The 13,732-nt window shown below is 41.8% G+C and overlaps 1 protein-coding gene across 12 annotated transcripts in view; it reads left to right on the top strand.

The window, feature by feature from the left end:
* BCAS3 (BCAS3 microtubule associated cell migration factor) overlaps positions 1 to 13,732 on the top strand; it is a 451,567-nt gene that overhangs the window by 2,183 nt on the left and 435,652 nt on the right. For 6 of the 12 annotated variants that reach the window (XM_083587569.1, XM_083587571.1, XM_083587573.1 and 3 more), the window contains exons 1-5: positions 2,137 to 2,311; positions 4,316 to 4,403; positions 6,038 to 6,092; positions 6,731 to 6,806; positions 7,862 to 7,968. In XM_083587569.1, the coding sequence (XP_083443695.1) occupies positions 2,152 to 2,311; positions 4,316 to 4,403; positions 6,038 to 6,092; positions 6,731 to 6,806; positions 7,862 to 7,968 (486 nt within the window). In that variant the 5' untranslated portion in view covers positions 2,137 to 2,151. Of the gene's footprint in view, positions 1 to 987; positions 1,005 to 2,136; positions 2,312 to 4,315; positions 4,404 to 6,037; positions 6,093 to 6,730; positions 6,807 to 7,861; positions 7,969 to 13,732 lie in introns of those variants that run through there. The other 6 variants (XM_083587575.1, XM_083587565.1, XM_083587567.1 and 3 more) reach the window with 2 other exon arrangements.

Here is a 13,732-nt window from a genome sequence, read left to right as displayed (position 1 = left end):
GGAGGGTATGGAATTATCCAACCCCTGAGCTGAAGGCAATCCTGTATAGGGAAGTTTTCTTAAATGTTTAATATTTTATTATGTTTTGATATGTGTTGGAAGCTGCCTTGAGTGCTGGGGCAACCCAATAAGATGTGCGGAGTATAAATAGTAAAATTACCATTATTGAATGGGACATCCCTATTTTCACCAGAGAAATGTTGGACAGTATGCTAATGTGGATTTTTGAGTTTGTCCTATGAGCCATCATAGGCTTTGCTACACCTACACACACATATCATGCATATGCCAGTGTATATCTCACATGAATTGTTTACATGCAGTTATATGTGTGTGGTGTAATATATATGCAATAGCTGAGACATAAGGAAGAAGAAATATATGGCAGTTGGGGGAAGAATGTGGGGATAACTGGAATCTCATACAGTAATGAGCTGCAGATTTGCTTGTTTGTTTTTTATATTTCTGTACTGCCCTTCATCTGAGAATCACAAAGAGGTTTACAATATAAAAACAAAAAAATACAGACCAAAATAACAAGAGCAACAGACAGTGACCCTATCAAAGTTTAAAAGGCCACAGATTGTTTAATTAAACAAAGACCTGGAAGAAGAGGAATGTTTTTGTCTGGTGCCTAAATATATTTAACAAAGGCACTGGGCAAGCCTTTCTGGGGTTGGGGCAGAGGTGTATGTGTAATCACATGTTTGTGTGAAAGAGGTTAGCAGGTATGACATTTATTTTTGTATTTGGCATTCATGCAAGTACATATAATGTGTAAATGGGATCAAACACACTCATTGTTTCTTGTTTTTCAGATTTTATCCCCTACCTTTGTAATAAATATCCAGGCAGCTTGCCATCTTCAACATAAAAAGCAGTGTAGGACAAGGCCCACAAGAATGAAACTACAGAGCAATTAAAAACCACAGAAAGCCTGCTAAAAGGCAGGAACAGTTTTTTAAAAAACCTTAAGGCTAGTACATCCTCTATGTGTATTATATGTACGTATGTGTGTATATGTAGGTATGCTTGTATGAGTGGATGGGAAATGCTTGAGAAGGGCGTGGGAACATATGGCAGTAGGAGAGGTGGGAAAACTTTAGCTGGAGAGATGGAGACTAGAGTCATAATTCAGCTGAAAGTGAGTGGTGAGGCTATAGGAACATTGGCATCTGCCTTCTCCTGAGTCAGACTATTGGTCCATCTAGCTCAGTGTAGTCTACATTGACTGGCAACTGCTTTCCAGGGTTTCATGCAGATAGTTTTCCTTTTCCTGCTTCGAGATGCCAGGGATTGAACCTTGGATTTTATGTAGGCACAGAAGATGCTCTACCGCTGAACTGTGGCCTTTTCCCTAGCATGAATGCTTTTGCACTCCATGTAGAACAAACCTTTGACAGCTCACCACTTCAATCCCTTGCTATTCTTTGAGTGTTCAAACAGATGGAGAAGTGGGTTGGAGTGGGATATACCAATTGCTTTGTGTCCTAGCAGAAGGTAGCAACTACCATCAGGTTTTGTGCTTTTGTTCCTAAGCAGTGGTAACAGAGCTCTGCCAACCCTGGATTTTCGGGTCATTAGTGTGTGCCGTAGCCCCCTGCTGGCCAGTGCATTGTATATGCCTGAGTGAGGGGAGCAGGTTTGTTTTGACCACACTCTTGACTCTGCTTTAAATGACTAAAATATTCATAGTAAGACGTTTAAAATTGAACCAAGCCTAGTCTTGGGGAGTGGAGGAACTGTCATGTTGCTTCCTTAGGGGGCATCTATCTTCAAGGCAGGCAAGGAAGGTAACAGGAGAGCAAGTCAGTACTGTCTTTTTTCAGTACTGTAGATTTTCTTTGGAGAAAGCTATTTGGGATGTATGCTAATTGGCTATCTTTTATACAACTTATACTCATTAAGTTGTGCACATTCAGCTTTACATGCATGGCAACAAACAAACAAACAAATAAAGGGGACACGGTTCTGTGAAAAATCAAATTGGGCAGTCTCACCCAATGGGTTTTGACTGTACACAATTTTGAGTTTAGGCATGATCCCTGGAATGTAACCCCTACATACGTTGTGGGCTTACTGTACTGCTACCCCCTCACCCAGCTGCTGCAGGAGAGCAGATTGAGTTGATCACTTTCCAGGAGAAACCAAATGAACCTCAGGGATTTTGTCTGTGCACTGATTGCCCATTTCATCTCCTTCATAAGGGGCAAACAACTGCAGTGTTCAGCAAGTGTTCATAATTCAGGATCATCTACTCAGGATCAGGTACTGATCTTCTCTGCACCAGCAGTTCTCTTCCAGCTGGAAGGTCAGTTTCAAAGTCTGTTTTTCTGTTGTCTGGTCACACACCAGCAAGCGATAAATATCTCAGAACCTGATTTGTCGAGATGGGAAGGGTGTTCCAAAAGGAAAATCCCCCCCACAAAAGACAAGGTTTTGAAAAAGAGTGGCTCTTGACTATGGCAGATATCATTCATAGCACACTGGAAGTATTTTGTCTGCTTTTATCCCACCCTTCCTCCAATGGTGTCTCCTCCATCTCCCATTTCACCCTCACAGCAAGCCTGTGAGCTAGGCTGGGCTAGACAGCAAATGGCAAAAGGTTCCTCAATGAACTTCATAGCTGTGCTGGCCTGGTATGACACGCTAACCACTTCACCACACTGGCTCTCTGAGTGTTAGCTGGCGATGTTGTGCTGGCTTTTAGTTATTTGATTTAAAACAGAAGCACCCTCCCATCCTTTTCTTACTCATTTACTCAGCTTCTAAACAACCCCATATCAGCTGTTATCCCAGGGCAGTTAAGGACAGAAGACAAGCCTGCTGGATCAAGCCAAAGGCCCATTTAGTCTAACATCCTGTTCTCACAGTGGCCAAGCAGATGCCTGTGGGAAACCTCTCCTGTGGTTTCCAATTTACTGCGCCGATATAAAAAAGTTTTCCTCTTCTAATTTGCCTGCCTGTTGCTGCCTACATCTCTCTGTGCTTCACCATATTCACTCCCTCTTATAGTTTAGCTGATTTAGAGTAGTTCAGTTGTTCCCAAGCATTCTCCCCTTCAAACTCCTCACCCAAAATCACAATCACAAGCAGAACCTCCCCTGCTGATCTTTAGGCATGGGCCAGCACATATTGGGAGAGGTATTTCTTCAGGTATTTGGGTCTTGAGTGGTTCAGAATTTATAACGCAATCTCAGTATCATAAACTGGGCCCTGTGCAGGCAGCCTACACCAGTTCCTTAAGGAATGCTTATGAATCCATCTCAGGACCCTTTACAGATGTCTCCCTGTGACATTCTTTACTAGCTGAGGGGTCTTAGCCTTCTTCAAGGGTAGCCCTGTGTAGAGTATATTTCAATAGTCCACACCTGAACTAGACACGGGGACTACTTACAAGTCAAATATACTTAATAAAAGGTGTGAACTTGTGTGCTTGCGTGTTTATGAAAGTGCATACTCCGTGTGCATAGTGAGCTGGACAGTTTAAAAATTAAAACGCAGTCAGTAGAGAGGAAGAGCACCTCAAAAGCACAGGGCACATAAAGAGGGAGCAAGCTCAGGTGCTCAGTGAAGAAAAATTATTGTAGCTGCACATTTTGGAGTTAAGGACTCCTTTTTCAGGAGCTACAAATGGAAATAATGGGAGCATTATATAATATAATGTAAATTTCATACTATAGCAAGTTTACATGGCCCCAAAATATTTCAAGCACATGACGAAAAATATATCTGTCCTGAACACTTACACCCATATCAGACTTTTAAAAGAATAACAAAAGAAAATAAAATTTTCCAGACCTTTTTTTGAATAGGTGTACTTTTGACCATGTGCTTTAAAGATTTTTAGACTGGGGAAATTTTCTTTAGCATGTATGTAACATACAATACATTACATTTTAAAGACCTGTGGTACTCATGTTGCCATTGTTTCTTTCCACAGCTCCTGAAAAAGGGGTTCTTAACTCACAAACACTTAGAACTGCAATAAAGAATTGTGCTTTGTTTAGATCCTGAGGTTGTTCCCTCTTTTTTTGGTCAAGTTTAAGAATTAGCAAAGTTGTACCAAGGCCATAAAGTATCTATGCCTGTGCTACCAAGTATGGATCTGGGTTGCATCATATTTGCATCATAACCTTCCTCTTCTGGTCTGCTGCAGGATGATACTGCCATTGACCTCTTGTGACGCAGCAGCTACTTGCTTAAATATCACTGGTGATAAGTGTGAAAGACTGGTTTTCTCAATGGCAGAAAACTTGTGAGACGTTCTGTAAAAATAACTTTTAAAAAAAAATCAAACCTCTTCTGCATGCAGGAATCTACAGATCAGCAATGGCTGCTGAGTCTCCCCGTCGCCCAAGCCGATGTACTGGAGGAGCAGTGGTTCGTCCACAGGCTGTCACGTAAGTGTCTGAAGCGCTGCTTTGTACACTGAGGAATCTTGTTTGGTGCACCTGGAGTTACAAATGGAAGATGAAGCTTAAAGGAGTGCATCTCCACTGCAGAGGCTATTGAAAGGTGTTGAGCACCTTTCTGATATGCCTTACCTCTTAATGCAGGGGCCAAGAACCTGGGGCCCTCCAGATGTTGTTGAACTACAACTCCCACCATCCCTGACCATTAGTCAGGGTTGCTGGGGCTGATGGGAATTGTATTTCATAGAATTGTAGAGTTGGAAGTAACTCCAAGGGTTGTTTAGTCCAACCTGCTGCAATGCAGGAAGCAGCAACATCTGGAGAGCCAAAGGTGCACCGCTCCAATTTAGAGTAATCCCATCCTCCTGAGAACAGATATTCATTTTTAAGAGCCGAAGAAGAGCGCTGCAGGTGGATCAGGCCAAAGGCCCACCTGTTCCTGCACCCTTTTCTCACAGTGGCTAACAAGATGCCCCTATGGGAAGCTCGTAAACAGGACCTGAGCACAACAGCCATTCTCCCCATCTGTGGCTCCCAGCAACTAGTTTTCAGAGGCATATTGCTCCAAAAATGGCTAGTAGCCATTGATATCCTTCTCCTCCGAAAATATGTCTAATATACTTTTAGTGCCATCCAAGTTGGTTCTTTCTATTCTGGGATGACTACAAAATCAATCTACAGTGGTACCTCGGGTTACAGACGCTTCAGAAGAAAACATGTTCTATTATGTTATATCATGTTACTGTTATTTATTGATTGTAAGATGCTTTGGGATTTATTTAAATGAAAAGTGGCATAGAAATAGAATAAATCAAAACAAAACAGGGACCATCTAAATTAGATAAAAAAATTTTGCTTCCCCCCACCTTTCTTTCCTGTGAGTTGTTTAGGAACTGTTTTGTTTTGTCTGAGGTGATAAATAAATAATACGTGAATAAAAAAATAACCTGGACAAAAATACTTAGTATGTCCATGTTCAGCAGGTTTTGCAATACTTTTCAACATATATTTCAGGTCCTGCCACTGCTGAAATTGTATATTTATTACAGTGAGCATACCCGCCTCCCTCGCCATATTGCTCCCTAAAAGTTTTGGCTGATTATGCTGTAGAAATGCATTGATCATAATGCTGCTAAGGAAGATCTGCTAGGTTGAAACACAGTGGGTTCTTTTATCTAATTTCTTATTAATTTGCTGTCATGAATATATTTTATTGTTTGAATAGATAGATAATATTGAGATCTGCTGGTAGGTAGTTTTGTATGGCTTTCATATTTTGGTCCATATCAAAACATTTTATTTGAGTTTTCATGTTTGCTTCCTTAACTACTTTGTTGACTTTTAGAGTTAAGGTTAAACACAACAGTAATCTTGCACGTCTCTCCTCCCACATGGCAATTTTGAGTATAGCTCATAACTGAAGAAATCTTAGCCTCCCCTAGAAAAGGCTCTCTCCCTGTCTTACAGCCACACTATCCCTCAGCCTCTCCTACCTCGCAGGGCTATTGTGAAGATGAAACAGGGGAGCACTTTGAGTCCTTCAAAGGTGGCATAAAATGTCATAAGTAAAATGAAGTATATTTGGATTTTCATTTTTCTTCTCTTTTTTTCTGGGCATACAGAGAACAGTCGTATATGGAAAGTGTTGTTACCTTTCTGCAAGATGTTGTACCACAGGTAAGTACAGGTATTTTGTAATGCTGACTGGTGTATTTCCTTACTTTTCTCCTTTAACAGTAGAGCACAGTAGGTTACTTAAAACACATTGCAGTTAAACATGCAGAATACAGCTATTAAGGCTTTCATGTTCCGACAGTTTAGTCAATTAAATTCTGGGCAGAGTAGACCCATGACTAATGGCTTGATTGTGTTGTATTTTAAAAACTCCTCTTAATATCAAACTTAACAGGGTGAGTGTTGATAGGATTTTAGGCAGAACGGGGCCACTGCAAGACAAGGAGAAGATATTGGCCTCCTTGAGTTGAACTCCAATATTGCATCTAAAATTAAAATCATTCTAAATAGGCAGCCCCTTTTGCCCATGAAAGCCTCACAGAACAAAGAGGACTAAGCACACTTAGTACTTCTATTATAATGAGAGTCTGTTGGAAAAGTAAAATGGCATGTGGAATGGCCTGCCCTGCCTGAAGGAAATAGCTGTCTGTTTCTTTAGGAGGATACACTGCAACATTTAGTTGCAAGCCCCACAGGTTGGATTAGTAGATTGTTATAGCTTGTTTTGTGCGTTATCATCGTGGGTAGGCAAATAATAATATTTTGACAATTTTCTCTCCCCCTCCCCCTTTTACTTATAGGCCTACAGTGGTACAACTCCTACAGAAGAAAAAGAAAAAATTGTATGGGTCAGATTTGAAAATTCTGACTTGAATGGTACGTCTCTCCCCACCCACTATCCTGTTTTCTATATTTGCTCTTGGGTTGCCAGTCATTCAAGGTGTTGGCTTTGACCATTTACAGTTCTAAACAGCTTGGGGACTTGGATATATCATGGCCTACCTTCTTCTATACATGTCCCACTGCCTGCTTGTTCAGCATCTGTGGCTTCCCCCCCCATATGATGTTTAGCAGGCATCCACTAGGAGCAGGCCCCAATTCTATACTTCCAGTGGTTTGCTAAGACCTGGCACTTTCAGATTAGTATCACTTACACAACCCAGTTTTTACATTTTTGCTGATGTTTAATAGCAATCAGTTGTATTCAACATAGCACTAAGGCCAAACCTTTTGCAAATGCAAACATCATTGAAAGTGGGATCATGTATAACTGTCCTGATACCATCGTGAATGCACAATAAAAAGGACCCCAAGTTTTGCAATGGGCACAATGGAGCCTTCTGGTTTGGGGAAGTCGGTGGAGGAAAAATTAACTTTCATTTGATATTTTTAAATATATATACAAGTCTTGCACAAGGCTAATACTTAAATTTTGCTAAAGGAGCATTGCAGCAGACTTCTGTATTACATTTATTTATTTACTTATAAATAAGGTTGGTGTATAGTCTGCAAGGTAATTCCCTCCTCAGATGTTGACATCGTGAGAGAATAACTTCTGGACTCGCTTGTCAAAATCCCAATGTGTCTTCAACCGTCATGGTTCATGCTGCCCATGGTCAGGAAGCTGTAGTACAGCAACAAATGGAGGCCGCTGCTTCAGCTGTCCCTGGTCTACACTCCCTGGCAGTAGCTCTCCAGGGTTTTTAGACGGGGTGGGAGACTTTTCCAGCACAACCAGGGATTGAACCTGTGACCTTGTGCATGCAAAGCATCTGTCCTACCAGAATTCTGGGTAAATGTCAGCATTTGCTAAGCTCTGTCTGTTGTTAGCTGCTCATAATGTTTAAACCGTGTGTGTGTGTGTGTGTAAGAGTCACCTTGCTTTGATGCTACACTACTGTGATTTCTGGTTTTTCTTCTGGACCTTTTAGATACCTCAAGGAATGTAGAATTGCACGAGATGCACAGCACTGGCAATGAGCCTCCTTTGCTGCTCATGATTGGCTACAGCGATGGGATACAGATATGGAGCATACCTGTAAGTACCTCATTGATATGCTGTTGTACTCATGCCTTGATTGCTTGCAGGTTCCGCATAGGCACTTGGTTGGCCACTGTGAGTATAGGATGCTGAACTAGATGAGCCACTGGCCTGATTCAGCAGGGCTCTTCTTATGTTCTTTAGTCTACATTCGTCTTTCTTTACATTGACAAACTATACCCTGCTTAATCACAGTTGGCTCTAAGTGGTGTACGAGAAACTTACTACAATGCAAATACAATTCAAAGTGGAATGATAAAATCAGGAATGAGGTAAAATTCCTGCTGTAATAATAAAAAAAACTATTTGGGTCCACAAAACTGAACACACAGCTCCTAGAAGATACAGGCTTTGTATCTGAGCCATGAATGAATGAATGAATGAATTTATTAATACGGTCACAGACCAGCGTCAACACACACAATATCACAGATCATAAAAATATATATCAGAAATACAAAAGACAATATGAATATAACAAGGATTTAAATATAAAAATTAAAATTAATTATTAGCGTGCCACCTGTAAATAACATTTAGGGGTTTAGTCACTATGGAATACCACTTGCTTCCTGCGATTGATTGCAGACGCACAGAATTTAGCTACATTTAATGTAGTCTTGGGATTCTTGTCCTCTAGCAGTAGTTTTAAACTATGGTGTTCCGATTCTTTCCTGGACTTTTGCAAAACAGGTGTAATAAAAGTCAAACGTATATCCTCGTAGAAACGACAACGTAATAGTACATGTGAAGCAGTTTCAACTTCCAACGAGCCACAAGGGCAGACCCGTGCTGTGTATGGTTTACCCTCAAATCTGCCCTATCTGAGCCATGGGATTTGTGTACACACATACACACCTCACTGTCTAGGCAATCAAAGAGGCATGTTCATAGCTGAAACACACTCCAGCCAAGCAAAAGCACTAAAGGAGGTTCTCTGAATGTTAAAAACTTTTGGAATGAAGTATTCCCCATTAAATCCGCAATTACAAGCCAATCTCTTTCAACAAATCCTGCCTTAGTCCTACCATCTTTAGACATAGACTTGGGGTCCAGCTTGCACCACACATAACTTAGTAGACTTCTTTCTTAATGCAGCAAAATTAGCAATAGCTCAACAATGGAACGACCAGTCTGAAATACCCCTGAACATATCTTGGCTATATCTTGGATTTTCAGCAATTTCTGAGAATCTCACCGGACATAAGGGTAAAGGTAAAGGGACCCCTGACCATTAGGTCCAGTCGCGGACGACTCTGGGGTTGCAGCGCTCATCTTGCTTTACTGGCCGAGGGAGCCGGCGTACAGCTTCCGGGTCATGTGGCCAGCATGACTAAGCCACTTCTGGCGAACCAGAGCACTGCACGGAAACGCCGTTTACCTTCCCGCTGGAGTGGTACCTATTTATCTACTTGCACTTTGATGTGCTTTCGAACTGCTAGGTTGGCAGGAGCAGGGATCGAACAATGGGAGCTCACCCCGTCATGGGGATTCGAACCTTCTGATCAGCAAGGCTCTGTGGTTTAACCCACAGCGCCACCAGACATAGGAGAGGGATTAAAGGCATAATAAAAAGAGATACCTCCCAAGAAACACAGACCCCTTTCCTTAGCATAAGTTTTTTTTAAAGTTTTTTTCCCAAAGTTTTCTTGGTTTACAAAGGTATGTGCAATGTCTCTTTTTCAAGTTACATTTTCTACAGATCAGTTTCATTTGTTGAGACATTAGTGTTACATTAGGAAGGAAAGGGGGAAAGAGGTGGAGAGGGAAATAGTGAGTGGGGATGGGGTTGGGTGGCGATGTTTCTATTTTGCTTAATGTACCTGTGGGGTTTTGTGTCAGCATTGCTTGCGCAGGTTCTCTTTGCTATTCGCTTGTGTTCCTTTGGTGGTGAGAGAGGTTGGGGTTGGTCTAGGGTTTGGTTGTTCGTTTGTGACTTAGCGTAAGTTAATGACCACAATCAAGACCTTCTTACACCAACCATTCAATCTTTTCAGTGGAGAGGTTATGTTAAGTAATATGTGTGAACATTGAATGAGTAAGCTAATGGCTAAATTCAGTTCATAGAACAAACACTGTTATATGTACTGCTGGGTAAGTGTTTAATGGTTCTTGCATTTGCATTTGTATAAAAATCAATAAAAACTTGTAAAAGGGAAAAAAAATAAGCCTCTGGATTAACCCAGCAGGTTTTTCATTTTTTTATTTTAATGTTCTTCAATCAGTTACTGCTTTTCATAATATTTTGTCAGGTGTGTCAAACAAGAACGAGTGTGTCTGTATATCCTTTGAGTGCTGTGCTGTCACAAAGAGTGATGTTTTTGGGAATGAGCATTAGGTGTCGCTATGATACCGAGCTAAGAACAGGAGAGCTGCATCAGCAGCTTTGGTGGCAGCAAACTTTGGAAGATGGTTTGCAACAGAGACGGGGGAAGGCAGGGATGATGTTAAACAGATTCTGTGTCATGTGCTGGCACTTGAGGAGAAGCTTCTTTTGCAGGAGGGTGGCAGAATCTGTCAATTTCTATTTCTCTTGGTTTCTTATTTTTGTAGTCTTAAGTTAAGCTCTGTACATTTGCAAACCAATGGGCTGGTTTTTTGTTTGTTTTTTACGTCCTAATGAAAACCCTCAGTATTTTAGTGCCGATCTCTCCTTATATGTATAGTTGTTTTTGTTTTTGCAAGATCCACCCCCCCCACAACAGAAAATGTATTGTTTTTACTCATATATGCATTTTTCTGCACACTTTCCCCTGGTGTATGCATTTTTCTACATGTTATTTATCTGGAGAGCTGCATTGCAAAACTCAGATAAGTTAGAACTTCAAAGGTTGACTACATTTCAGTTTCAGGAAGTGGAAATTTAAGTAGATTAACCATTGAATGCAAACTGAATCAGATTTCTTCCCCATCCTTACAGTGCAGCAAAAAAATCCTTTTCACATTGCCAGCTAAAGAACCTCTGCACATTGCTGAGGTTTCTGTGTTCCTGTTTTCCTACTAGACCCAGGGCAGATAGTTGCCCTGTGCACACTGAGTGTGCCTCAGAATACACCATGTGCTCCCTTATGGCTATGTGTTGGCAGGAGAAGCTGGCAGGCAAGTTGTCTTTTTCAGGACCATTTGTTCAATGTGTGCTCAGTCTTCCCTTGGAGGAGCTCCTGATAAATTCCGAGCCGTCCCTGGTTCAGGAGCTGTTTCTTCCAGTTGATGGGCTGCAAAGGTTCGACCTTCAGAACAACCTTTCCCATGTCCGTTTGGAAACCCCTTGCACGCAACAGAGTGTGTTTTAGGATTTAGGGTCAATTTACTTCAAAGGTACTCCAGATGTTGGACTCACATCACCCCTGACCATTGGCCATGCCATGGGAACTGGGAGTCCAACAACACCTGGAGCACCACAGGTTTCCCCCCTTCCATTGATTTACATGGCCCAGCCTCTCTGATCTTCACCATCAAGCCTCATGATTTGAGAGTCGGACATAATCCTGCAGCTGTGTTTTGTGGAGGAAGGTCAATAGTGGTGTAGAAGCCATTTCAGGAATGCCAGTCTATTGTGATTGGTGGTACAGTTAGGCAGTTTTGGACTCTGGACTTAAATGGCCTTATTGGGGGGCCCAGCTTTAGCTGGTTGTGCATATTATTTCACTTACTTTAAAAAGCCTTGCTGTTTTTGCCATCCCTCTCGCTCATTCTGTTGTTAGGGACCTCAGACCTCTGTACCAAAGCCCATCCTGACAGCATCACTATCCTACAGATAATAAGCCTTGGGGTTCCCCTGATTAGTATTTAAAAGCCACCAAAGTAATCCATGCCCCCTTCCTGTGATAAGATACACTTTAGGTATCTATAGATGAGGAGTTTTGTCTTATTATCTGTTCATGGTAACTGTACAGAGGTGCTTCCCTTTTAGATTTCTATATTTGGAAACCCTCCCACTCACCCCAAAAGCCCCCCAATGCCCCAAGCCTCTTAATAGTGCGTGCAAACTTCCCCCTTTTATCTATAGCGTTGTGCTTTAGTTCTCTGTTCTGCTGGACACCTATTCAGCACTTAATAAACTAATGTGCTCCAGGCAACCCGGTTTGTGTCTGAGTGATTATGAAGTGTTTATGACAGTTCCTAAGCCGACACCCTCCATAATGGTGTTACATGGGCTTGGAAACACTTCTTGGCCCTCCTTTCTGATGGTGTGTCTCTCTCCAGTCTGAGTGGTTTTGCATTAAATCCCCCTCAGAGTAAGATCTTTTGACTACCAAAGTGTTACTTGCAAATGGAATATCCCATTTAGATTTGCTTCAAAGGGCTCTGGTAACGGTTGGGCACGGCAAACAGCCCGGGAGATTTATTTTATTTTTTGAAGTGTGGTGTGTTAATCTATGATGCACAAAAAAAGGGGGGGGGGAGGAAGCTGTTTATTTCAACAACTTTCCCTTCATTTCCCCCTCCCCACCCGCAGGGGAAAAGGTGGGTGGGGATGTTTAAAGTCATCTTTAAATAAAAAAGAAAGAAAATGGTGCATTTTTGAAGAAGGGAAATGGGATGAGATCATTCCAAGTGGTGCAGGGTATGGCTTATGAATTGTGAAATGTGGGATCGCACTGTTGTTCAAGTTTTTATCCAGTCCCAATCCTACTCAGAGTAATCCAGTTGGGAGTAATGGGCATGACTAACTTCAGTTCATTAATTTCAGTGGGTCGACTCTGAGTAGAACTTTTGGTGGTGTTTCCCTCGCCATCCTGCCATAGCAGCAGCACCAGCTGCAAAACGTTTGGAACTGGTTTCTCCTTCAAATGGGCTTCTGTTCAAAGTGACTGTCTCTTATGGAAGTACAGTGGTACCACAGGTTAAGTACTTAATTTGTTCCGGAGGTCCATTCTTAACCTGAAACTGTTCTTACCCCTGAAGCATCACTTTAGCTAATGGGGCCTCCAGCTGCCACCGCGCTGCCGGAGCACAATTTCTGTTCTCATCCTGAAGCAAAGTTCTTAACCCAAGGTACTATTTCTGGGTTAGCGGAGTCTGTAACTTGAAGTGTCTGTGACCTGAAGCGTATGTAACCCGAGGTACCACTGTATTGCACTGTTACCAAAGAAATCATGAAACAGAAAAGATACATTAAAAAACAAACAATGTTAAAAAACAAATAAGGCTGGGCTAGCCATAATAGTAATACAATAACCTAATTCAGGGATGGGGTACCTGCAGCTCTCCAGATGTTGTTGGACTCCAGTTCCCATCAGTCCCATCAGCTAGCATGGACAGTGGTCAAGGATAATGGGAGTTGTAGTTCAAAACATCTAAGGGCCACAGGTTCCCCATGTCTTCCTCAATATAATGTATTGTAATATGGGCTTCAACAGTGGCCTTTGTGTGTATGCTCAGGCATCAGTGAATGTAGAAGTTGTGTTGAGGGTCCTGAATCTGGCAGAAGGCATTTATTATGTCCTTTGCAACCCAGAACTGCCCTGTCCAGTGCCAAGTACATGGCAATTTGGGGGTAAAAGTGGGCATTATTATTTGATTTTATTCTTGTGTGGAAAAGTGGAAACCTGTTGAATGGATTCAGCTGAAATCAAGGCACAGGAGCATACAGGTATATTATGTCTTAAAGGCTGCAGTCTTTGAGTTTCTGGTCCTCCAAAAGCCTTGCAAGATGGCAGATCTCTCAGCTGCAGACAGCCAGATGTCATCCTAGCAGTGTTGATGTTTCATAGAGCACACAAATAAGATCACCAGAGAAACATGGTAAAACGTTTTC

The sequence above is a fragment of the Podarcis filfolensis genome (assembly GCF_964270895.1).
Source record: "Podarcis filfolensis genome assembly, chromosome: 15".
NCBI classification, from domain to species: Eukaryota; Metazoa; Chordata; class Lepidosauria; order Squamata; family Lacertidae; genus Podarcis; species Podarcis filfolensis.
The sequence above is the reverse complement of the archived record's forward strand: the minus strand, read 5'-3'. Positions and strand labels throughout refer to the sequence as shown.